This window comes from Schistocerca cancellata, chromosome 1 (genome assembly GCF_023864275.1).
Source record: "Schistocerca cancellata isolate TAMUIC-IGC-003103 chromosome 1, iqSchCanc2.1, whole genome shotgun sequence".
Classification (NCBI taxonomy): domain Eukaryota; kingdom Metazoa; phylum Arthropoda; class Insecta; order Orthoptera; family Acrididae; genus Schistocerca; species Schistocerca cancellata.
In genome coordinates this window covers 332,679,482-332,707,283 of record NC_064626.1, presented here as the reverse complement: position 1 = coordinate 332,707,283, position 27,802 = coordinate 332,679,482, and the positions used below count along the sequence as shown (strand labels likewise).

Genomic DNA, 27,802 nt, shown 5'->3' with positions numbered 1-27,802 from the left:
ATTAGCAAGTTTCTCTTAGTGAGTGTATTATTCATGAATTAGTGAGTTTTACTTTCTTGAAAATAAATGCAACATACCACGAGTTCGAAAACAACACAATACGAATTCAATTTGCAATTTATCGGGAATATTTTGGAACATGCGATTAGGATGAAAGTGAAGGAACCGGATGCGTCCAGACCCGATCTAAGCGTCAATCAAGAATAAAAACAGCGTAAATCCAATCAAGGGTATACATACAAATTTAAAATGGCAAAGTACAATGCAGCTGAGTGGTTGTGAAGTGAAAAATGCTTTTCTTTGTTTCACCTGTCGTGTGACAAATACCAATGGACATTATGTGCCAGCTAGATAGTGCTTACCGCCTTAATACAGGATGGGCCAAATAAAATTGTTCGGACGAGTGGATATGACTTGGGGCAGCATTAACAGAGGAGGAAAAGATGTACAGTTCCAACAGGATGGAGCAACTGCCCATACAGCCGGCGGAACCTTGGGGCACATCTACACAATCATCACGCCTGACACAGTTGTTAGCAGAGGTTAGTCTGGTCGCTGCCCCAGCGGGCCACCAAGGTCATTTGATCTGTCAGTGTGTGATTACTTTATGAGGGGAACCTTCAAGTCTAAGGTGTATCGCAACAGCCCTCATAGTCTTCAAAAACTGCTGCAGAACATTTCGGAGCAAGTCCAGCCCAGCCTTCAGTAACTGGCTGACCAGGGCCCAAAACGGCCAAGAAATGAGTGGTGGTCACTTTCAACATGTGCTGTAGTCAGGTTAGTACTTTATTTCCTTTCCTCTTCTGTGTTTCTTTGTACACTGGAACTCTGTTCTTCGGGCCACTTTCACTTCTTCCACAGTGTATAAAGACATATAATGAAAATGAATCAAAAAACCGGTGTAGATTCAGTAAATTGATGACTACATTAAATTTTGCGACAAATTCGAGCTTACCGTAAGTGGCCATGATGAAACATTTAAGGGCTCATCTGAACACGAAAGTGATAACATATTTTTTTTGCGCTGTCAAAGACATGCCATGAAGCGCTATCGATAAACAAGTTGTAGTTGCGGGGAAAAAACAGCAAATGTTTTAATATTGTATGTCAGCTCTGACTCCTCTCGCGCCACTTATAATGCTGAGATAATCTGTTTTTGTGCGGACGCATTTTATCATTGCTCCGTAACTCCAGACATTTTGTTACATACTGAAGATAGGCTGATTTAAAGAGACATATCAACGAACTCATTTATATTAATATACTTCCAAGCAACAATTATTATTTATATGTAAGTGTCTATTCATAACATATGTGATTTCTTGAATATATATTTTATTAATCCCTACATCTCTTTTTCATTCTAGTAGTTTTAACAATGATGTAAGCGGCTGTGACATGGCAGAGGTTTGTTTACAGTCGGATGGAAAATTATAAAGTCCTAGCATAAAGTAAATCTTCTCGGCAGTTTTACTGCAAGAAGTCAGATATTCCACACGGTAATGCAAAAATACTTAGCAAACGACCGACGTCAGCCACCATTGCCATTGTTCGCACGCCAGACAATGTGTGAGGAAATAATATTCTTAAATATCAATACTTTGAAGTATTATTAATTATGTGAACTGCATTCTCATCCTCACATGCAGAAGCATATTATTATTATTATTATTATTGTTTATATTATTCATAAACATAAAATTCCAAGAACACAGGAATTTTTAGAGATTTAGTTAATCTGATGTCAGAACTCGACCGCGTCTTGAAGCAGCACACTGGATAATATGAAAACCATAGTTGATTGGCTGATTTGGGGGAGGGAACAAAAGAGCAAGGTCAACGGTCCCATCATATTAGGGAAGGATAAGGAAGTAAGTCTCAAAGGAACCATCCCAGTATTTGCATGAAGCTATTTAGGGAAATCACGGGAAACCTAAATCAGGATGGCCAGACATGGGTTTGAACTGTTGTCCTCCCTAATGCGAGTCCAGTGTGCTAACCATTGCGCTATCTCGGTCGGTAAAGGAGACTACGTCGAGAAGAAATGTGAGTTCTTTACAAAATAAACATTTTTTTTTTTTTTCACCAGACTTATCAAACGACCCTCAATATGTACACACCCTGGAATTTGAGGGCTATTGAGAAAATATGATCCCATCAGGAAATGGAAACGACAGTGAAGATCCGCTGAAGTTTTGCACAGCTGTGTTGAGCAGTGTCTCTAATATGCCTGTCGATCGTCACATTGCTCTTTTCATTTCTAAGCCCACAGTGAGCACGTAAAGATGAATTGAAAATAGTATCTCCCGCCAAGTGCGAAGTCCTGGGGAGGGATTTTGCCTGATTTCACACAACCCGTGTAACGTAATTGTCATGTGTTCCCTTCTTCATTAGAATTCTCGGCCATACCCGGCAGGAGCAATGAAGATACTCCGGGCAGGGGCAATGAAGATACTCCTGCAGCGTTTTCGATTGGAAGCGTTTGATCACCCACAATACAGCCCGTAAATGGCTCCCCCAGAGTTTCATCTTTGCTCACATGAATCGCTGAGTATGACATTTTGGCGCAGACAACGAACTGCAGACCAGCGTAGAGAATTGGCGGAAAGCACAGGCGACTGTCTTCTGCGACAAGGGATTGTAAATTTGGTGCGACACTTAGACAAATGTTATTTCATACAGGCGATAACACAGAGAAGTACCTGGAAGGTGTAACTAACTGTTGCAAATAAAACTTTTTTGATTTTCATAGTGGTTTCCATTTCGCGACCGATCGGACCTTACTTTCCAAATGCCCCTCCTATGTTCGGATATTCGATCTACACTGAGGTTCCCAACCCATGTAACTCATGCAGTAAGCAAATCAGCCCCAAATTCGAATGCGCCAGATGTGAAATTCGAATACAATGTGGGCTGTACTTCTCGGTCACTGAGAACAAAGCACACTTGTTGTAGGTTCTTGAGCACGCCATATAAATGTGGGTTGTGGATCTGCCCATTTGACGCGGTTATTCATTTTCCATGTGAAAAATCAGAATCTGGGAACTTGGCAGATTATTCTGAATGAATGGGAGCACGTAGAGCTATAATTTTGCTAAATAGTAGAAGAACTGTAGGGCACAATATGGAGGTAAATTACATTTATGTAATGGTACTGTTACAGTGAAAATTTCGTCGTGACTAAGTACAGTCTTCAGAGTGAAACTAAATTTTATTTACACAGAACCTACTTCTGCAACTGGGAGCCTGGTCGTATGTTACGGTTTTTTCCAAAAATACGTGCGTTAGTTGCACCTCACTTCATTGCAGGTTTCTGAGAAAGTATGAGGGTCACTCCAAAAGAAATGCACACTATTCTTGTAAAAATACAGTTTTCATTCTGCATGTGTAAAAGTTTTGCAGTGTGTAGATACATCCTTCCCACTTGTTTTCAAACTTAGTTCAACCTGTACCCGTGAGTGGCGCTGTCACAGCATGTCTTCAGGATGACTGCTACACTTGACGTTCGTCAGATGCAACGTGCTGTCATAGAATTCCTGTGCTGTGAAAACGAGACAGTGGGAAACATTAACAAGAGGTTGGAAAAGGTGTATGGAGATGCTGCTGTTGATCGCAGTACCGTTAGTCGGTGGGCAAGCAAGGTTACGTGATGAAAGCGGGCACGGCAATATTGAGGATTGTCCTCACGGTGGCAGGCCTCGTACTGCACACACTCCAGACAATGAACAGAGAGTTAACGTATTGGTGACTATTGTCAGACGCATCACAGTGAACGAAGTGCCACGCTACATTGGGATAGGGGAAGGAAGCGTTTGCAGAATACTGGAAGTGTTGGCGTTAAAAAAGGTTTGTGCCATGTGGGTACCCAGGATGTTCACAGTGGCTCAAAAAGAAACAAGAAAAACGGTATGCAGCGAACTTTTGGAACAGTACGAGATTGGTGGAGATGAATTTCTTGGAAGAATTGCGACAGGTGATGAAACATGGCTCCATCATTTTTCACCAGAGACGAAGAGGCAATCGATGGAGTGGCATCATGCAAATTCACCCAAGGAAAAAAAAATTCAAAACCACACCTTCTGTTGGAAAAGTTATGGCTACGGTGCTTTTCGGTTCCGAAGGACTCTTGCTTGTGGACATCACGCCAAGTGGAACCACCATAAATTCTGATGCATATGTGACGACACTGAAGAAACTTGAAGCTCGACTGAGTCGTGTTCGACCACATCGGCAAAAACAGGATGTTTTGCTGTAGCACGACAATGCCCGGCCACATGTCAGTCAAAAAACCATGGAAGCGATCACAAAACTCGGATGGACAACACTGAAACACACGCCTTACAGTCCTGACCTGGCTCCATGTGACTATGATCTCTTTGGGAAACTGAAAGACTCTCTTCGTGGAAGAAGGTTTGAAGATGTGACTCCCTTGCACGCTGCCAAACAGTGGCCTCAACAGGTTGGTCCAGAATTTTACCGTGCGGGTATACAGGCGCTGTTTCCAAGATGGCGTAAGGCAGTTGAGAGGGATGGAAATTATGTGGAGAAATGAAAATATTGTTCCTAAAGGATGTATCTACACACTGCAAAACTTTCAAACATGTAGAATAAAAGATGGATTAAAAAAAATTGTGTACATTTCTTTTGCAGTGACCCTCGTATGATCACGATGACGCGCAATACTGGTATTTAGCGATATTGTGTAGAAAATAATGGCTCCGGATCCGTTATACACCTGTCGCAGGTAATGATAAACTCCTGCCCCGTCGCAGCGGTCGTAATGAGTCGATGTCGTGGGACTGCAGTTCGAAGGAGTACACAATTGAAAATACCCGGCACTCACATGCTGTATTTACGACGAACGTTATATTCAGCTATGCAAGGTCTTTCTCCTTGTGGGACCCGCAAAAACTTCAATTCACTGATTTACACCACACAGCTCAAGGATTACCCATATAAAAGCGCAGTCCTTGAAGCGCGCAAACCTTTTATCGTGCATACACATGATTTCACCACTGCCTACCGATTTCCATCCATTGAACAGGCGAAAACTTTGTTACTTCAACCACGCATAAAATAAAGCATATAATTCGCTGTTTACTATGTTAATCATTGTCTGCAGTTCACTCGATGCATGTGTTGATTTAAATGTTTCATCTGTGTCCATGCACACGAAAACCATCACAATAGCCACAAGTCAAACAAAAATCAGCATTCCTTTGTCACAGCTACTCCATTGTTCTGTTTCGATACTCGAAAACAAGCTCTCTTACAGCAAATACACTCCTGGAAATGGAAAAAAGAACACATTGACACCGGTGTGTCAGACACACCATACTTGCTCCGGACACTGCGAGAGGGCTGTACAAGCAATGATCACACGCACGGCACAGCGGACACACCAGGAACCGCGGTGTTGGCCGTCGAATGGCGCTAGCTGCGCAGCATTTGTGCACCGCCGCCGTCAGTGTCAGCCAGTTTGCCGTGGCATACGGAGCTCCATCGCAGTCTTTAACACTGGTAGCATGCCGCGACAGCGTGGACGTGAACCGTATGTGCAGTTGACGGACTTTGAGCGAGGGCGTATAGTGGGCATGCGGGAGGCCGGGTGGACGTACCGCCGAATTGCTCAACACGTGGGGCGTGAGGTCTCCACAGTACATCGATGTTGTCGCCAGTGGTCGGCGGAAGGTGCACGTGCCCGTCGACCTGGGACCGGACCGCAGGTACGCACGGATGCACGCCAAGACCGTAGGATCCCACGCAGTGCCGTAGGGGACCGCACCGCCACTTCCCAGCAAATTAGGGACACTGTTGCTTCTGGGGTATCGGCGAGGACCATTCGCAACCGTCTCCATGAAGCTGGGCTACGGTCCCGCATACCGTTAGGCCGTCTTCCGCTCACGCCCCAACATCGTGCAGCCCGCCTCCAGTGGTGTCGCGACAGGCGTGAATGGAGGGACGAATGGAGACGTGTCGTCTTCAGCGATGAGAGTCGCTTCTGCCTTGGTGCCAATGATGGTCGTATGCGTGTTTGGCGCCGTGCAGGTGAGCGCCACAATCAGGACTGCATACGACCGAGGCACACAGGGCCAACACCCGGCATCATGGTGTGGGGAGCGATCTCCTACACTGGCCGTACACCACTGGTGATCGTCGAGGGGACACTGAATAGTGCACGGTACATCCAAACCGTCATCGAACCCATCGTTCTACCATTCCTAGACCGGCAAGGGAACTTGCTGTTCCAACAGGACAATGCACGTCCGCATGTATCCCGTGCCACCCAACGTGCTCTAGAAGGTGTAAGTCAACTACCCTGGCCAGCAAGATCTCCGGATCTGTCCCCCATTGAGCATGTTTGGGACTGGATGAAGCGTCGTCTCACGTGGTCTGCACGTCCAGCACGAACGCTGGTCCAACTGAGGCGCCAGGTGGAAATGGCATGGCAAGCCGTTCCACAGGACTACATCCAGCATCTCTACGATCGTCTCCATGGGAGAATAGCAGCCTGCATTGCTGCGAAAGGTGGATATACACTGTACTAGTGCCGACATTGTGCATGCTCTGTTGCCTGTGTCTATGTGCCTGTGGTTCTGTCAGTGTGATCATGTGATGTATCTGACCCCAGGAATGTGTCAATAAAGTTTCCCCTTCCTGGGACAATGAATTCACGGTGTTCTTATTTCAATTTCCAGGAGTGTATAATACAGATACTTTGAAAAATTTGTGTTCTTGTAATATTTGAACGTACTTACATTTATCGTTGAACATAATTAATAGAATAAATTAATAAAAGAAAAAATTATGTATATACACTCCCTAAAGCTATACCTTTACGCGTTCATGCTTGTAAAGTATTTAAAAGAAGAATGTACATTTATACATGCGCTGAATATCTTGACATGGAATTTGTTTAGTGTTTTATAACGACGAAATCAAGCCTTTGTGAAAAACGATATAAATGGTTTACTAGCACAGGTGGCTAGAGAGAAGAGTATTACTTTTCAACAGACTCCTTACCTTGGATTATTTCACTGACGTGTACATATAGAAATTATTGTTGTTGCGATCTTCACTCCGAAGACTGGTTTGATGCAGCTTTTGATGCTATACTCTGATTAATATAGCCTTGCGACTGACAGATAGCAGTGGCCGGAGACAGCTTTGGCACCTACGGAACGAGCAATACTGTGCACACGCGCTCGGGAAAGGACTACGATTGGCTGGTGGCTGGCACGACCACTTGGTTTTGCAGAAAAATCAGTCAGAAAATTATTTTAATCGAATGTAGTCTATCCTCTATTAGTCTCTACATGGCTGCTTAAATGCTGCAATCTACTGTACATCCGTCTCAACCTACTTAATGTATTCGAGCCTTGGTTTCTCTCAACAACTCCTCCCCCCTCCCAAATTGTTTCTACTACCAAACCGTTGATTCCTTTATGCTCCTGGATGTGTCCTATCAACCTATCCCCTCTTTAAGTCAGGCTAACCAATAAATTTCTTTTTTTCCCTTTCCATTTGCTTTCCTTTACAGCTTGCCTAGTGTACATATTGAATTACATCGGTGGTGAGCTATAATCCCGAATTATTCCCATCTCAACTACTAATTCCCTTTGATATCCCTCGACTTTTATAACTAGTGGCAGGCTAGTTTTTGTACAAGCTGTAAATAACCTTCCTCTTCTTGTATTTTATCCCTGATATTTTCAGAATTTAGAGAAGTATATTCTAATCAACATTGTCAAAAGCTTTCTCTAAATCTAAAAATGCTGTAAACACAGGTTTTCCTTTCTTAAACCTATCTTCCAAGGTAATTTGTGAGCTCACTATTGGCTCATGTGTTCCTACACTTCCCTGGAACACAAACCGAACTTCTTCAATGTCGCCTTCTACAAGTTTTTCCATTCTTCTGAAAATAATGCATGTCAGTATTTTGCAGCCATGACTTATTAATCAGATAGTTCGGTAAGATTCACACCTGTCAGCACCTGCCTTTATTGGAACTGAAATTATTACATTCTTTCTGAAACCTAAAGGCATTCTGTCTCGAATATCTAGCAAACCAGGTGGAGTAATTTTGTCAAGGCTGTTTCTTCCAAGGACCTCAATAATTCTAAGGGAATGTCGTCTACTCCAGGGGTCTTATTTCCACTTAGGACTTTTAGTGCTCTGTCAAATTCTTCTCGCGGTATCATAACTCGAGTGCCACCTTTACCTACTTTCTCTTTTGATTTTATAATGTTGTTCTAAAGGTTTTTTTCCCGTTATATTTTTGCCTTTATTATATTCCTTCCACCTTTTAGCTTTTCCTTCTTTACTTGGTACTGGGTTTTTCGCAGCTGAAGCTTGACGAAAGAATTTTGTTAAGAGTAATTGCTGCCATTTATGCTGTGCATGTAGCTCCTTCTCTGAGTTACAGCATGAACACCATCTAACTCACATCGGTGAAGCAACAAAAATCTTAATACCAGTATAAAATATTTTTAGAATCGATTTTCGGTAAATTTCCAGTTACTTGTGCCTACCAATTTACACATAGTTCTGCAGGATTCACGTGTAGAAACTTCGTACGGTATGACTGTCACTGTTATGAAACTGGTTCCTTTAGTTGAAAGACTGGGCAAGTTATTTCAGCACATTATGCACGTCTGGTAACATATCATGCAAATCGAGTATGGATTTGCTATGTCGGTCACATTAACTGACACCGATTCTCTGCGTCTAAAGACACTAGTGTAAAACAAGTAAATCATCTCCGAGATGGCATTTTCATTTACGACTGCAAGTCACATTTCTGAAATGCATTTTTCGTAAACAATAATTACCGTATTTATGTTTTTGTTCAACGAAAAGGCTGTGTGTTCTCCTGACAAATATTCAGTAGCAGAAGAAGGTGCAGCATGTTGTCCTCTGTTATAGATGCTGCCAAGGAGAGCAAAACCGCTCTTCCTCCGAGAACGTTCAGCTTCCAACAGGTACGCATTACAGCAATCAAGTGTCGTTCAGTTTTCAACAGGTACGTATCACAGCAGTCAAATGCTTTTGTTAACAAGACGGACAACACTACGTCTCTCTCTCTCTCTCTCTCTCTCTCTCTCTCTCTCTCTCTCTCTTTGCGGACAGTAGAGTAACATCGTTCATGCTACCCTTGTTTCGTAAATGTATTGGAATACGTTTAGAAATCATCACACTAAGTAATATACAGGATGTCTCAAAAAGATGCATCCGATTTCTCAAGAAGTTATCTTCTACACGAATAGAGATAAACATTGGGATTAATTGTAAGTTAGGACTAGGCCTGCAAAGATTTTACTTTCTATCTCTTTTACATGCATGGACATTTAATCTTGGAATACTTTTACAGTTAAATTTATGGTGAAAGTTTTTCATTTAGCTTTGAAAAATGAATGGTCTGGACGCACAACAAACATCCAGACGGCAATCAAACTCCTTCCATATTTTTGCAAGTATTTCTGAAGTTATTTGAGTCATTGCTTTCCTGTGCGGCGTCGCAGTGCACCGAGAGTTGTTGGACAACGAGGCATATAGACGCAGTTTCTCACAAATTCCCACTAAACAGACGCACACACCATGAGATCAGGACCCCTCGAAGTCCGATAGCGCAGTACGAGTTACTCTCCTTGCGGAAATCCAACAGTGAGACACCTCATTATTTAGAAATGCTCTTACACGCAGATGGGATTTCGACTTGCTGAAAAGTGCGATTTTCAGAATGTTCTGGCGAGTGTGTAAAAATCCCGATCTCCAGTTTATCCAGGTAAGTTATTGATGTAACCGCCATTTGCGCGAAAAATAACGGACCGCAAATCATTCTAGGGAAACGGAGCTTAACATATTTAAACGGAACGATATACACCTTATTTATATAAATGACATCCCCTCTAGTATTATGGGTAACTATAAAATATTTTATGAAACGTCCCCTTAGAAAAATTAATGAATGACTGTTCTCATAAACCTCTTACATTATTTGATTTTCAAACAGCAGATCAGAACTGAACGTACTCAGACATTTCGCTCTTTACCTATTCTGATCAACACTAAACTGACACACAATATTTTTAGCGCAACGCAGTCTGACTTTCTAAAATCCCTACAAAAGAATGGCCCTGACTAACAATAACCTATACCTTTCATGAATCACTTACCTCACAAAAATCTTAGTTACTCGAACTACTGCAATACAGCGAGCGCCAGTACTGCCAGCTAAATAAAAGATTCTAACTACTGAAGGCACTAACTACTGATAGGCATAGTCAGCAAGTGAAAGATTTTGATAGAGAACAAACAATGTATTTACCTTAATAATGTTCCAAAGTCATCATATATACAGGGTTATTACAAATGATTGAAGCGATTTCACAGCTCTACAATAACTTTATTATTTGAGATATTTTCACAATGCTTTGCACACACATAAAAAAACTCAAAAAGTTTTTTTTAGGCATTCACAAATGTTCGATATGTGCCCCTTTAGTGATTCGGCAGACATCAAGCCGATAATCAAGTTCCTCCCACACTCGGCGCAGCATGTCCCCATCAATGAGTTCGAAAGCATTGTTGATGCGAGCTCGCAGTTCTGGCACGTTTCTTGGTAGAGGAGGTTTAAACACTGAATCTTTCACATCACTATGCGTGAAACTTGCCCGCACGCGTTCAACCGTTTCTTCGCTCACTGCAGGCCGACCCGTTGATTTCCCCTTACAGAGGCATCCAGAAGCTTTAAACTGCGCATACCATCGCCGAATAGAGTTAGAAGTCGGTGGATCTTTGTTGAACTTCGTCCTGAAGTGTCGCTGCACTGTTATGACTGACTGATGTGAGTGCATTTCAAGCACGACATACGCTTTCTCGGCTCCTGTCGCCATTTTGTCTCACTGCGCTCTCGAGCGCTCTGGCGGCAGAAACCTGAAATGCGGCTTCAGCCGAACAAAACTTTATGAGTTTTTCTACGTATCTGTAGTGTGTCGTGACCATATGTCAATGAATGGAGCTACAGTGAATTTATGAAATCGCTTCAATCATTTGTAATAGCCCTGTATATCAGTTCATGATATCCAATATTACAAATTTACTCTTTCTGATGGATACACGTCCAGATCGTCCACTCTCAAAATTCTGCTATTTCTCTCCCCACATCCACCACTGCTAGCGGCTCACATCCAACTGCCCAACACTACAATAGAGAATATTTCAACAAAGCCAACCAGCCACAGATTGCACACAGCACAGCCAGTGATTTTCATACAGAGCGCTACGTGGCTTTACCAATATAAAAACCTAAACAGCCTACTTACAATTTCTGTTTACTGATGACACTAGCTTGGTAGTAAAGGATGTTGTGTGCAACATCAGCTCGGTTTCAAATAGTGCAGTACATGACCGAAGTTCATGACTTGTAGAAAATAAACTAACGTTAAATCACAGTAAGGCTCAAAAACTCGGGACCTTTGCCTTTCGCGGGCAAGTGCTCTACCATCTGAGCTACCGAAGCACGACTCACGCCCGGTCCTCACAGCTTTACTTCTGCCAGTATCTCGTCTCCTACCTTTAAAACTTTACAGAAGCTGTCCTGCGAACCTTGCAGAACTAGCACTCCTGAAAGAAAGGATACTGTGGAGACATGGCTTAGCCACAGCCTGGGGGATGTTTCCAGAATGACATTTTCACTCTGCAGCGAAGTAAAGTTTGGAAGGTAGGAGACGAGGTACTGGCAGAAGTAAAGCTGTGAGGAGCGGGCGTGAGTCGTGCTTTGGTAGTTCAGATGGTAGAGCACTTGCCTGCGAAAGGCAAAGGTCCCGAGTTCGAGTCTCGGTCGGGCACACAATTTTAATCTGCCAGGAAGTTTCATATCAGCGCACACTCCGCTGCAGAGTGAAAATGTCATTCTGGAAACATCCCCAGGTTGTGGCTAAGCCATGTCTCCGCAGTATCCTTTCTTTCAGGAGTGGTAGTTCTGCAAGGTTTGCAGGAGAGCTTCTGTAAAGTTTTAAAGGTAGGAGACGAGATACTGGCAGAAGTAAAGCTTTGAGGACCGGGCGTGAGTCGTGCTTCGGTAGCTCAGATGGTAGACCACTTGCCCGCGAAAGGCAAAGGTCCGGAGTTCGAGTCTCGGTCGGGCACACAGTTTTAATCTGCCAGGAAGTTTCATATCAGCGCACACTCCGCTGCAGAGTGAAAATGTCATTCTGGACAGTAAGGCTCAGTTTCTACATTTTCTAACTCACAATTCAACAAAACCTGACGTTTTAATTTCACAGAGTGGGCGTCTGATTAGTGAAACTGAGCAGTTCAAATTTCTAGGTGTTCACATAGATAGTAAACTGTCGTGGAAAGCCCAAGTTCAGGATCTTGTTCAAAGACTTAATGCTGCCATTTTTACTATTCGAACGGTAACTGAAGAAAGTGATCATTCGAGACGAAAATTAGTCTACTTTGCTTATTTTCATTCTCTTATGTCGTATGGTATTATATTTTGGGGTAACTCTTCCCATTCTGAAACGAACGGGCGGTTCGGGCAATAAGTGGTGTAAATTCACGAACCTCTTGTCGACCCCTGTTCACGAGTCTGGGTATTTTGACATTGGCCTCTCAATATATATATTCCTTACTGTCATTTCTTGTTAACATTATTAGCTTATTCGCAAGAATAAGTAGCTTTCACTCTGTTAATACTCGGTGTAAATCAAACCTGCAGTTGGATCGGACTTCCTTAACTCCTGTGCAAAAAGGTGTGCTGCATCCACTTTCAATAAGCTACCACTCGAATTCAAAAATCTTAGCAGTTATCCACGCGCTTTCAAATCGAAACTGAAGAGTTTCCTCATGGGTCACTCCTTCTATTCTGTCGATTCTTATTTTATTGTTGATTGCGTTTACTTAAACTTATGGAGTGACTTTTTTCGGGTTCATAAACATTTATTTCTATCTGTTATTACTTTTATGTTGTAATTTCATGTACTGACACGTTCCATGACCTTGGAGATTTGCTCCTCAATTCGGGCCTACGGAACTTGACGTGTGAATAAAATAAAAATAAAGTTTCATTCTTCATCTTATTTGATGCTAATTGTATAAAGTCAACACTGAGTTTCTTGTTGTGGATTTTAAGCGTTCAGCGAACTAGCAGCCTATGGTGAAGGAATGGGCACAGTTGTTTCATTTATATATTGGCCTGCATCCATCCTGATATCTCCGTCCTATGTTCCCATATGAATGACTGTGAGTGGAGATAACCACGGATGCATGACTGAAGACACTGACAGTCTAACTTCATGGGCGAATTTAGCAAAGATCAGAGACTAGGAGATGACTGAGGCTCGAATTTTGAATATCGTATTCGTCTCAGCCACGAGGTCCTGCTGCCGGGCCACTTGTTTGAATGCGGAGCCGTGTACTCGACGTCCGGTATGATTCGTTCGGTCTCCACGATGGTAAGTGAACGGTCGCTATGTTAGAGCGTCTTGTCGGTATTTGGAGTCAGGTATTACAGTGAGTAATTTCGTTAAGGAATCAACTAATCCGTTCTCTTTCAGACTTGTCTATATCTGGGATATGTTATGAGATCCCTTAATTCTGATTATTTTCCTGTAAATTCTGTGAGTGTGATCCAATGACGATCTCTTTGTGTGAACCTAGACCCATGTGTGTTTACAAATTGTAAAATAAGGTGGTTGCCCATAAGTTGCGACATAGCCACAATAAGATATATCAGCGATAATAACCAATCATAACTAATTCACGCATATTTCTGAGTCGGTTTCGAGCAATTTCAGTGATAGTTTCTTTGTGGGTAATGAGACTACCTTTGTCTGCCAACACCCCATGTGCTCATTACTTCATTGTCAACGGTGTATGGTATGTGGCATATTAAATTCTGAGTATAACAATTACCTTCATTCCATATGCAGTTTTAACCGGGGTCTATTGTTCTTTCCCGTAATGAGCTAGATTCCTATATCATTACTGTGCGTGTTTACTTCGGGTCCCTGGCAGATAGTTGTGTGTAACGTTTGTTGCCCTCCACACTGAAAGATTTTTAGATGCCTCTTTCGGATTTCTTTTAGGAAGTTTCTGTCGTAAAATATCTTTAATGTAGGCCTCATCCGTTATCTATTGTACTCGATGTTTGCTCAGCCTGCCCGTAGTGACTAGTATTCCATATTGCTGCCCAGTGTCCAATTAATTGCATGAGTGTGTAATATTTACTGGGATAGCCTGTATGCAGGCGAACATCATTTTTAGATCACATCCAATTACGAGTCCGGTAATTCCAGTGTTACCTTTGAGACCCACAACTGCTTAACAACTCTATTTATTGTGTTCAAATCTGTTTCCTTCAAACCCTTCGGTTTAAGAAAATAAATGAAGCTTATGACTCAAATAGAAAATCTGTTATCCACGAAAATAACTTTTCTGTCACTGAAACCAATACTAGTTCTATCCAGGTCATCTTTCCTCCTGAGGGATCAATAAAGCTTCCGAAACCGTCCACTGAATAAATAAATAATACCAAATAATTATACAGGAAGATTAAGAGTTGCTTACGATACGTTACTTCCTCTGAGCTCTTGAACTTCCTTTTGTTAGCCGTTGCGTAAACAAAAACATTATACTGCAAAAATAGCAATAATTAAGTTATACACGTTTTAAGACTATCCTTTAATGAGAGGATGGTACGCATCCCCCTAAAAATATCCCCTCGTCAAGGGCAAATTTACAGCTTTAACTTTTCCGTATGAAGGTTTGGAGAGTCTCACTCATCCTCGACTGTGGTATCTGCCTTATTTTTTCGCTGTGACGCTTCACTTTGCAACTTAAATGGAACATAACCCCATCACTTAACACTAAACGAGAAAGAAAATTGTTATCTTCCGTATCCACACCCAGAATGAATTAACAAATTTCTACTCGTGGTTGTTAATCGCCAGCATGAAGGGCTTGTAGTAACTGAATTTGAATGTTAGATAGTTTGAAACACTAACGTCGCCGCAAAACACGTCAGACAGACAAATGAGGCCTGAGCAACTGTCACCGGGACTAACTAGTAGACTTCAGTAGATTTCATGCAGTATTTTATTGAATACGTTCTATGTCTTGTACGAACATACGGGAGCGACCGGTGGATTACGTCTGTTGAAACTGAGAATGCACAACACCTTTTCTTGCTGTGTTACCACCATCTTGATTAGACGCACATGGGGTAGTAAGTGAGGATCCCAGCTTCACCATGAAGACCACTACTGCAACTACTTAAACTGAGGTGACAAAAATCATGGGATAGAGATGAGCGGATATACAGATGGCGGTTGTATCGCGTACACAATGTATCAAAGGGCAGTGCAGTGACGGAGCTGTCATTTGTGTTCAGATCTTTCAATTGAAAGGTTTTCGGCGTGGTTAAGACCGCAAGACGGGTATTAACTGACTTAGAACACAGGATGGTTGTAGGTGCTAGAAGCATAGGACATTCCCTTCCGGAAGTGGTTAGGGAATTCAGTATTCCGATATCCACAGAGCCAAGAGTGTGCCGACAGTACCAAATTTCAGACATTACCTCTCACCACGAACAGCGCAGGGGCCGATGGCCTTCACTTAACGACCGAGAGCAGCAGCGTTTGGTTAGAGTTGTCATTCCTAACAGACAAGCCTACACCACGCTTGTCCGTTCTCTTTTGGAGTATTATTGGGCGGTCTGGGATCATTACCAGATAGGATTAACGGAGTACATCGAGAAAGTTCGAAGAAGAGCAGAACGTTTTGTACTATCGCGAAATTGGGGAGAGAGTGTCACGGACATGATACAGGATTTGGGATGGACACCATTAAAACAAAGGCGTTTTTCGTTGATCCAACTTTCTCCTCCGAATGCGAAAATATAGGGAGAAATGAACATCCTAATAAAATAAGAGAAATCAGAGCTAGCACGGAAAGATATGGTTCGTTTTTTAACGCGTGTTGTTCGAGAGTGGAATAATAGAGAATTATTGTGAAGGTGGTTCGATGAACCGTCTGTCAGGCACGTAAGTATGATTTTCAGCTGTAGATGTAGATGTAGATGAAAAAATTCCGTAACTTTCGTACATAATACTTTAATCGTTGCGCGAGAGATGACGCTGTAATCGACAAATAACATGGTGTTATCTTGAGAAAAATGCACTGAATCAAAAATATAAAACACACATGTGCAGCATACGACTCAGTATTCTGCTGTTTCCTCCGTGCATTCATTATCTGGCTTGCTCTCATTGGGTGCGTGTCGTCCCTCATTTCTTAAAAACGTTCCTTCATATCTGACTGCGTTATTAGTTAGGCTGCGTTATTGTGACAGAAGAAAAAATTGAAATAGTTATCATTTATGGAGAAAGTGGCAGGAATGTCGATAATGCAGCAACCCTTTGCACTCAGTGTTTTCCAGACAGGAAGCCATCCCGCGCTTATTTTTGTCGGGTTATTCGATAGTTCTCTACCGAGGGAACTGTACAACCACCAAAAAGAAACCGTCAAAGAACAGTTGCTGGAGAGATAACTAAATTGCGATATTAGCTTGTAATGGTCGCCTGGTCGTAGATATTGCTAATTGCTATAATCGCACTATTTCACTCCCATTTATGGAGCTTGTTAGCACTTGATGTTAGGTTGGCGCCATTAAAATGCATTGTGTTGTAGTAATCGCTGCTACTTGCTGGATCGCTGCTGTCTCTCGATGCTGATGCTGGCTCTACATCTGGTTGTCTAGGGTTAAAAACATGAGGTCCCGTGTTTTTTATGTGCTTTTGATGATAAAGAACGAGCGAAACCAACAAATATGTAAACTTCAAATATTTATTATTCTGGTGGCCATCTTAATTCCACTGTCCACCAAAGACCATGACACAACACAAAGTAGTATTTCCGTTACATGTTCTTTGCATTGTTTATCCACCTCAAACTATAACACACAAACACACTTTACCAAAGTGACATTCCGACTGCCTTTCGACCGTTCTTGCTGCTTGTATTTATAACATTGTCAAAGAACTACTAAAAAGAGATATAGTTTACAAGTCACATGTACATCTGTTATCATAATTTGTGCAGAAAAGTTATTAATTTGCATCGAGTGACATAATTTAACATGTTATTAAAATGACAGACAGATTTGTTGACTTGACAGAATAATTCTTTGTTACAAAAAGGCCGTTTTTTAGAAGTTTGTCAATTAACTTCTCTAATTTGCATAAATAAGTAAATAACATGAATTATTAAGAATTACATTGGTTTTCGTCTAAAATAGAATTGCTTACGTGAATACTGAGTGAAAACGCTCCTAGCGAACAAATAGGTTTCACTGGGTGATTTTTATTTAAGGAGATCCAAAATACCTAAGTTGGCCACTAATTTTCGTACTTCATATTAATTATTTAAGATGAACTTAGTGTTTTTACATGATGACATTTTCTGTATCAGTGATCAAGTGATATAAACTTTTGTGTGGGTCAGTTATTCAGTATAATTTAATGGGTTGACTGTTTATGCAGACATGTTATGCAATCATTGTTAACATACACAATAACTTTTCTATAATCATAAATACTCGTTAAACTGGTTGAATTTGGAGGGTATCGCATATTTCGGTACAGTAAAGCCTTTAATATGTTCCGTTACAAGCTGCAGTGAATCATAATCCACATATCAGCACTCGGGGTTAACTCGCTTATGAGGAAAAAGACCACTGTTTGCCGGACTTTGAAACGTAGAAAACATCACCGGTAACTCCATGGCATTGATTACCAGAAGCGATTAACATTTTACCAGTGGTCGCTTCAGCAAATACAGAGACCTAACTTTTTTTTCTGACGAGTCGACCTTCGGGAACCACAGTACTGTCAATCGATACATGCATTATTGGAATGTGGAAAACTCAAATTGCTTACGTCAAGTTGAACATCGGCGTCCATGGAATGCGAATGTTTGGTGAGGAATAATTTGTGACAAACTTATTGCTCCTTTCTTTATCGATGGCACCTCAAATAGTGATAAATATAGAACACTGTTGAAGGACGATATTCCAGTGTTGCTTGCTTACCTTCACTTGGGCTTGCGGCAGACAATATGGTTTCAACATAATGGTTGTCGAGAACATTATTATGTAACACGACGTAAAGTATTAGATCGCGTGTACAAACATCGGTGGATCGGTAGAAGCGCTCCAGAGTCTCGGCCTGCAAGATAGCTAGACGTTACTTCGTCTGACTTTTGTTCGTGAGGTTACTAGAAGATTGAAGTTTATCATGAAGTGCTAACAACGCTCGTTAACGTGCTTTAGTGTATCACAAACGCATATCAGCAGATTACATTGGAAACACTTCTCATTTGTTTCAGATCATTCCATTTCCAAATAAGTAAGTGCACAGAAATGGGAGGCAACATTTTCGAATTTTTTTTTCTTTATTGTTATATCATACCCCACGCCCAATGTTGGCTGACAGCGGTACAAAACGTCTCTCTTCAACCAAGAGCATTCGTAAAGGTACAGCAAAAGTGATAGAAAAAAAAATATGCTGACTGTTTACGTTTTAAATTAAAAAGATTATTGGCGTATAGTTAAAAGGACGAAATATACACACAATTCATAAAACGCAGTTGCGATGAGCGCTGCATTTTCACTTAACACTTGAAGGACCTACGCTGTGTGAGAAGTATTGTGAGAGGGTGAATATGTTCCATTAGAGGTTAAGGAGTGTAGGTAAAGACATAGGGTTCTGTCAGGTGGGGAAACTATGGGGAAGATGGGTAGGAGGTGAAGCGGATGGTGGGAATACAGACGGTGGGAGAGACAAAGGCTGTGGAGACGTAATGGTGTGTGGGGAGGGTAAGAAGAAAGCTATAGGGGTGCATGGAGAGAGAAAAGGAGAGAGGAACAAAGGATGTGAAGTGGGATAGGTGATGGAGAAGGGTTAAAGTTGGTATGAGGGACAAATATCTGGGCGGATCTCGTTGTCTGAGGGAGTTGGTTGAAGTTCCGTTGACATTTTTGAGAACTTACCATGAAAAGATTCTTACAAACAAGCACCCCGTTGGTGAGAGCACACTTCTCAAACGAACACCCCGTTGGTGACAGGACGCGCATAGGACAAGCTTTTTTTTTCATTACTGAACACATCTGGTTTTCTTTTAATGATCCAACGCGTTTTTCTCGAGATAATACAATTTTGGAAGTCAATTGTGCTGTTTGTGAATTACAGCGCTCAACAACAAATGTTACGTATTTTTTCCGTAGAATCCGAATCAGCAATAAAAATTGGATGTTCCTAGTGGTTGGAGCAGGGGGATCAACATTGGTATTGTTGATAGCAGTTTTAAAATATTAAACTTATTTATCCGTTTCTTAATCCGATGCGCGTGATTATTGAGATATTTCATTGTCACAGAGAAAACTCACCCTGTATATTATGACTCCCTTTTATCTATACAGGCCCTATTGCTGGCTGAATTTTATGATAATTCCATGAACAAAAATAGATTAAATTGAAAAATGACTCCCAGAAATGGAACCAGGTCCTAAGCTTCGATTGAGTTAAATTTTACGAAACCAAATGTTTAGTGGGATAACTCAGCAGTGCAATACGAGAACCTACGAATCGTTGTTTATGCGACGAAGTAAACAGATTTATTAGGAATGTAGTTGCTAACATTGTAGAGTAGTCAAACTCGACCAACATTTATGTGTACTTCATAAGACCTGGCGACAGGAAACAGACTCATCTTCCCGAGGTTGTAGAAAGGTATCCAACTTGGTTTTCGTGCACGTATGCGATACCAACACGAAGGAGCCGCAGCTCAGTTTGTGCATCCTGCTCGCGGACGTCTGCGTCAGATGTTTCTTGAAAGGTGAACGCGGAACAAAACGGAGCTTGTTCGAAAGAGAGTTGTTGAAAGTTGTGCGAAGATTTCCTGCCTGGATAGAATTTGGTTGCAGCCCCTTTGAACAACTATCGAGAAAGACGTATTATGTGCAAGATATATAGATGAATTAAATTATTACAAACAAGGCCGTGAAATACAACCTAGTAAATACTATTATGTCGTCCTATAAAATGTATGACCCCTACTGTAGAGGGAATTGTAATAGAAACCATATTCATTCCTGCTTGTGAAATTGTAGCACCATGAGATCATTACCATGCAATCAAGAATTCAGTGACACATATTCCCAATAGTAGTACAAATGATCTTTTTAGACCAGTGTAGGGAACAACGGCGAGGTGCATTAAGAGCTACATTGGAAGCATAGGTTACCAACGACCCTTCCTGATTTAGGTTTCGGGTGCAGTCCTTCAAGCAATTGAGGCACCTGTGGAGAAGTTTCTTAAACTGACTGCAACCATTTTTCCACGCTATTCTTGTGCAACTGACCTTTTACTTCATCTATAATTACGTGGATTTCGACGCAACGTCAAACTTCCCTCCTGCTCTCACTTGCTCTCACTCAGCGCGGGCAGCATACAATCTTGTTTTATCGTGTTGAAATGTAACCTCACAGAGACATCGAAGACAGGTTCATTAGTAGAGGGGGAAATAAGTTGAAAAGAAAGAGGGCGCCAACAACAGTTCCGAGCCCTTGGAAAAACACGAAGGTAACTCAATAAATACACCGAAAACGGGTTTAATTATAGATATTATAAGTGACAAAATTTTTGTCTTCATTGAGTATTCACACGTTGTGGCCCAAGATCGAGGTGAAACTGTCAGTTAACTAACATCGTAGTGCCAACCATACAGCTGAATCAGCAGTGTTGAACTATTGTTGTCCATTGGCAAAAGAATAAAACATTTTGTGTGACGTTGTAACATCGAAGGTAGTTGCAATACATTGTTCTAAGACTAAAAACAGCCGACCAGTTGCAATGGATAAAGTAATCTTTACCTAGGTTTCGACAGATTTAAATCTATCTTCTTCAGAAGGCGGCAGTATTACATTAATATGGGATAATGTATCATCGTCATTTTTACAAATATCTGCATAAATCCATTAGTCCAAATTAAAATATAGCCCTGTAAATAGGGTTTGTCATGTAAATAAAATTTAGTACATGGATGTTGCAGAGCTCTGCCAAATTTAATGCGGAAACGAGTTGCGCTCACCTTCAATATACTCGTGGGTTTAAGCAGGAGGGAGGGAGAGGGTCGTCCATGGTTGCTCGCAGCGCAGAAGTAAACGCTTTTCTGCCATTGTGCGCATGAAGTCAGAGATCAACACTTCGAGCCCATATTTGTGAGTTGGAGGCCGCGTGATTTCGTGTGTGTTTCGGTTTCGCTTAGTTGCCTTTGTATAATGAGTTGTTTGCAAAATAATTTATTTTGAGTATGTGTAAGCAATGCTTGGTTGTTCTGTTGTTGACTGTAATTCCCACAGTCGCAATACCAAAGGGACTGAAGTAGTGCTTCATGCTTTCTCTCCTGATGCAAGTCTTCATAAGATTTTGCTGTCGAAATTCTGTAAAACGACGCAGTGAATGCTGCAAAGACTAGAATACGCTCACGTCATTTCAAAGAAACTGATCATCTTAGAAGCTTGCTTTCTGGACTGCCAAATTTAATGCGGAAACGAGTGCTTAATAGCGAAGCATTATGTAGTTTGCCTTGTAGTAGTAGCACCAGAGATAACACACCACGTGCAACAGTACGTAGATCTATAGAAGAAGCATAAAGGCATTAGAAAACCTATCACAACGGAAGAGGAATGACGATAAATGTGACATGGTAGGTTGGTTGTAATGATTCAGATGAAGCCATTTTACAAAATTCCGTAGTGACATTACAGAGCAGAAATACTAGTCTGAAAAACATCTGTACGAAGTTGCGTGCACATAATAAACGTGCGAAGTCAGTTGTCATCGACGAAACGTTGTCGGCATGGTGAAGAAAGTAGTAAAATGCACTTGTATCTAGTGAAATTAATCGAATACGGGGCAAAATATTCTCATCCATTCAAATTAGACGTTTTTGCGTTAAAAAGGGTTCGGTGGGTCAAAGAGGACATTTGCAAGTCGATTACTTTGCTCGCTGTTTCGCATAAAAGTCACAGTTTTCTCCGGGAGAGCTCGAATAACCTCTACGAGCAACTCAACCTTGTGCTCTTGGATAGACAGCATTTTCAGTAGCCACCCAGGTGTTTTGAAGGATGTTTTAGTTATATTAGTTATTTCAAATGCTTCCTACAACTACGGGACATGTATAATTGCTTCACAGAAAACGACAGTGCCCACCTATTAGTTGAAGGTCCTTTAAACCCTTGATGAATATAAAATGAAAATTAGCGTTATATAGACCTCGTTTACTCGTTAAAACTTTTCTCATAGCCAACTTCAAAATTGCGTGCTCATTTGGAACATTTACTTCGACAGAAATTTGCAAAAACTAACTAAACTTGACGCGTCTTTTTTGCGTGCTTCGATACGATGTACACTTGATCTTTATTTTCATTACTTTGAATCAGCAGTATCTTTTTAATAGCTGGACAAGTTACAAACTGTAGCAGTAACATTCTAGTAATGGCAGAATAACAATTTACATCTCATTATTTCCGTATAAACTAAAATAAACCGAGCGGGGTGGCGCAGTGGTTAGACACTGGACTCGCATTCGGTAGGACGACGGTTCAATCCCGCGTCCGGCCATCCTGATTTAGGTTTTCCGTGATTTCCCTAAATCACTTCAGGCAAATGCCGGGATGGTTCCTCTGAAAAGGCACGGCCGACTTCCTTCCCTAATCCGATGAGACCGATGACCACGCTGTCTGGTCTCCTTCCCCAAAACCAACCAACCAACCAACTAAAATAAACCTCAAATACATCGCATAAATGCGCGGTCCACATGTTATAGCGCTGTTTCCTAAGCAGACGCTGTTCCTTAGTGATATCACACTGTCAGCCTTTAGCCTCATACAATGCTTATTACTAGAGTTCGGATTTTGCATATCATTTTTTTTTACGGTATCTGGTGTTGTATCTTTAGGAATTATGTTATTTTGGAGGTACTAGGCTACTTTATATTCAAATTTAATATGCCTATATTTGCATATTTTTGGCGTTTGAGCATATTATTGTCATATTCATAAGAAATGGCCGTAAAGAAGCATATTTTTGACATTTACAGGTCATAGTGAGGTTCATTTTGTACTCTGACAACCCAAGAACTTCCCAAACATTTTTCCTCTTAGGCAGTCTTTCGGATAAGGATGCTAAAGACTTGTGATGGTTCAGTGTTGCAAGATGGATTATCGGAGTAAAAACGTGCTTCGGTATTTGTTGCCCGCAGTTAATGCGTGTTCAGGTCGCTCACCTGATCTCTGCAGTGCGCCAACAATGCCCTTCTAGTTATTGTTGGCATTTCGGAATATGAATCATTCTTGCGTGTGTTTCCGTGCTGTTCACATCGACCCTTTGCTACCTTCTTCAAATTACGAATATGCCCAGGCCAAAAACCAATAATTTACGGAAATTGATCGGGAGCGATTGTGCTTTCACAAAGGACGGAAAAATAACATTCTGCCAACTATGTGAGTTTAATTTTTTTTTCCTTTTTCCATAATTTTTCCAATAACTTAAACGATTATTAAGTTCATTTGTAAATTTGTGTCCATGTTTTCTATGTACGAATGGGAAGGAACAAAAAAACTTGTAGGAATTACATTCGGCGTTCTTGCAAATTAAAAAAAAAATGTTAAATGTTGTGAGAGGATCGATGTTCCAATTTTTAGAAACTTATTTGTAGTCTTAATTCACTTTTTTGAGTGACCATCTCGCGGGTACACACTGTTCTCTTACATTTTTTTTACAGTTGTTCGTACTTATTGATATTTGTTCGCTTCTCTGACGCTTTAGGTCAGGGTTCAGAAAAAAATTCAACTGTATCAGCATAAATAACATCTCAGCCCCAGAACAACTTAACCAAAGCACAGTTAGAAACTTCACGGCAACCATTGATCTCCTCATTTTCGAACCATATGGACGACAAAAGTGAGTTCAATGAAGAACTTTGCGAGGCTATAATAAAAGCAAACAACCCCTTGAATAAGCTGGACATTGAAGGATTGAGGACATTCTTGAAAAAAATACGCAGGAAAAGATATTCCTCACGAGTCAACGATCAGAAAGAACTATGTGGACCCATTGTATGAAAAGGTAAGGTTTTTCGGTATGTGAAAGTCAATGGATATTATTTGATATATACATGGGCCAAAATAATATCGTTTAATTTTAAAAAACTCGAAAAATAAATTTAAACTATGTTTGAATGTTTATTCTTTTAAGGACTTGGGAAAGAGACAGTGCCTCAAAATGTTCACTGCAAAAAAAAAAGTAAATTTATTTTTAAAGAATATAATTTTTTGTGCGAATTAAACCACTATTATTTTGGTCAATGTACATACATAATAAAATAGTCATAATATAGGTAGGTGCAAAACGGATATAGTTTGTTTTCGTGTGTATGTCTCCTACGTAGTGTCCACATGTTTATGTGTAGTTTTTAATTTAGTTCCTATATTACAGACATTGGAGAATATTAAGAAAGACATTAGCGATTCTCCAGTCTGGCTATCCGCTGACGAAACCACTGATTCTTGCGGTCGGTATATGGTGCACGTCACAGTTGGAAAATTCTCTGCTGCCGAGGCTGGACGAGGACACCTCATACTACGCAAAGAAGTGGAACGAACGACTCACGCCACGACTGCTCGCACAGTGCAGGAAGCATTGGGTAAGTTTCGACAATATTGAATAGTATAAAATAAATTATAGGTAATATAAGAGTGCAGTTTTCCACATCATATCCCGAGCCAATAATTAGTTTTTCACATCATGTCCCGAGCCAATAATAATAAAATAAAAAAGATTGTAAAATTTGTAAAATCCTTTGATTTTCTTTCAGGCGTGCTATGGAGAAGTGAAGATCAGAAACGTGGGGATACAAGGTTTTAGCCATTGTGATGGATAGTGCCGCATATATACTGAAGGCAGAGTGTCTCCGAGTGTTTTACCGTAAAATTATTCACCTCACGTGTCCGGCCCACAGCATCCATCGAGTCGCTGAAGAGTTCAGAGCCACATTGCCAGAGGTCAACAGCCTTATCTCTTCGGCAAAGAAGGTTTTCATCAAGGCACCAAGTCGAGTGAGAGCTTTCAAGACTGCTCACCCTGACTGTCCTCTGCGACCTGATCCAGTCTTCACGAGGTGGGGAACGTGGATTTCAGCTGCAAACTATTATGCGGACAACCACAGAAAAGTTGAAGAGGTATGGATGCGTATGTAGTTCTGGATACATTGAATAAGCAAAGAAAACGAACACAATGTAGAATTCCAATATTAAGCTTATTTCTCCGTACAGTAGTTTTCAGCTTGAAACCGACATTCACTAGATTACTACATTCTTGTTCCAGGTCCTAAAGGGCTTTGAAGATAGCGAAAATTTAGCCACAGCAAAAACCAAGGACGCCATGAAGAATTCCAGCGTGTTACACAGCCTATCTTTCATCCGAGTGCACTTGGGTGGCCTGCCAGACCTAATTGTGGAACTTCCCTTGTAAGTTACGAAGGTAGTGGCACTCGTCGAAGGACTCAGGACATAGAGTTGGCCAGGTCCGATCGGTGAGAGACTTAGAAGAAAATTGGATGCAGTTCTTCATTGAAATCCTGGTTGGTCTACGATTCGGAAGATCGCTCAGTTACTGGAAGGAGAAAAACGCTCTGAGAATCTAGATTATTTCACGTCATCTGATGTCGCTGCTCTTAAATTTTTACCTGTAGTGTTATGTGATGTTGAACAATCATTTTCAAGATAGAGAATGTCATTATCTGACCAGAAGAAAAATTTTCATGTAGAGAATATGGAAAAAGTGTTCAAACAAACTCTAATTTTTAGAATTTATCAAACTTATCGTGTAAGTACCTATGTTATACTTCATTTTATTCATTGAATTATAGCCATTACTGAAAAATATTTGATTGTTATTCATTAATTTTCCCAATTAAGATGCATATTTTAAAGAATTTATCTAAGATAAATGCATAATTAAAGAATTTTAGCTGCGTATTTAAAGGCATATACCGGCAGTAAGAGCATGTTTTAACTGCATATTTCGAGCAGTTTTGGCGCATATTTCGTGCGTTTTAAGTGGATATCGATCCGAACACTACTTATTACCAAACCTTATTTTTTACGGACCTTGGTTCCTCGCATTCCCTGACTATGTTCTCAGCTTTGCTAACGCATTTACAATCTGTAACTGTAAGCCATTGTGAGAGCAATGAAGCAGAGAACGCGTCGCCGATCTGACAAATTTCACAGTGCTTGCTTTGTACGCATTCCGCTAACCAAAATTTTTATTACAACGCGTTTCGGTTGCTGAGGTGAGTTTGGTCTATTCTTGTTCGTGGCATAGAGTGTCGGACATTTCCTAAATTTCTTTGTCACACTTCATATCTTATGCATAGTTTTATGGACGAACATATTGGCTTTTGATTTACCTATCGTTTTGTATTTGGTCGCTACTGGGCGCCCTGTCCCTAGTACCAACATCAAGTGTCTCTTATACATGCAGGGTGCCCCACGAGGCATGGTCAGTATTCAGGGGTACGATAGGAATGATCTTTCGAAGCAAAAAACGCTAGTAAACGCGGTCTCTTTAATGTATACCTTAAGATCTATGAATACTTCATCATCTTCGACACTGTGAAACAAATCTCTACTACTGTAAGCTCTTTGCTTTTCATATTTTGGGAGAAGACAGTAGGGACCAAAGTAAGAAATAATTGTCTAGTAAACAAATGCCCTAAACTGTATACATTAACAGCTATAAGCAATTGTTCAGTAGAAGAGACGTGTGTTACAGCAGCGAAACTGAACAATTGCTCACAGCTCTTATGGTATGCACTATGCACTTCAGAGCATAAGTTTATCTCATAATATGGAAAGCAAAGAGCTTGCAAGGTAAGAGATTTGTTCACAATATCGGAGATGAAGAAGTGCCAATAGCTCTTTAGGTATGCATTTTAGAGCCCATGTTTACTAGAATTTTTTCCTTCGATTGATCGTTCCTGTCATATCTCTGAATGATGAAAATTTCTGCTGAGACACCTTGTATCGCGTGGGAGTACTACTGGACCTCAACCATAGGATCTAGCACAAGATTAACGAACAATAAACATTCATACTTCACTATCTCTGCCAAATTGAATATAAATGGAACCAAGCAGTACTGGTTGTATCCATGCAGAACTGTTAAATCTGATAATTAGCATTCAGTCTATGTTGTGGAGTGTGACCGTTCTACCATTCAGTGTATTCAGAAATATGAAATGCGTAAGTGCGACGGTATTGCTTTCGTTTGTTTTTACATACTTCAATTGGTTCAAATGGCTCTGAGCATTATGGGACTTCACTTCTGAGGTCATCAGTCCCCTAGAACTTAGAACTACTTAAACGTAACCAACCCAAGGACATCACACACATCCGTGCCCGAGGCAGGATTCGAACCTGCGACCGTAGCGGTCGCGCGGTTCCAGACTGTAGCGCCTAGAACCGCTCGGCCATTCCGGCCGGCTTACATATTTCGGGATGAGTGATAAGATCACTCGCAACAGAAGATGTGACTGTGAAGCAACACCTCATTGGCTATTGAAAGCACCTGTAAGCACTTCGTTTACCATCGTTGGGTGAAATCATCTTCAAGTTGAGCGGTCTACATGCCTAGCTGCGACGGGTTAGGACCTGCGTTCGTTTCCAGGTAGT

General features: G+C 41.1%; 1 protein-coding gene across 1 annotated transcript; it reads left to right on the top strand.

Moving 5' to 3' along the window:
• LOC126161337 (uncharacterized) lies at nucleotides 1–25,585 on the top strand. Its single transcript, XM_049917102.1, has 5 exons — nucleotides 1–777; nucleotides 8,926–8,981; nucleotides 24,564–24,771; nucleotides 24,943–25,306; nucleotides 25,452–25,585. Exons 1-4 carry the CDS (start codon nucleotides 763–765, stop codon nucleotides 25,006–25,008), a joined length of 345 nt encoding a protein of 114 aa, XP_049773059.1. The 5' UTR covers nucleotides 1–762; the 3' UTR covers nucleotides 25,009–25,306; nucleotides 25,452–25,585.
• Nucleotides 25,586–27,802: the final 2,217 nt, after the last annotated feature.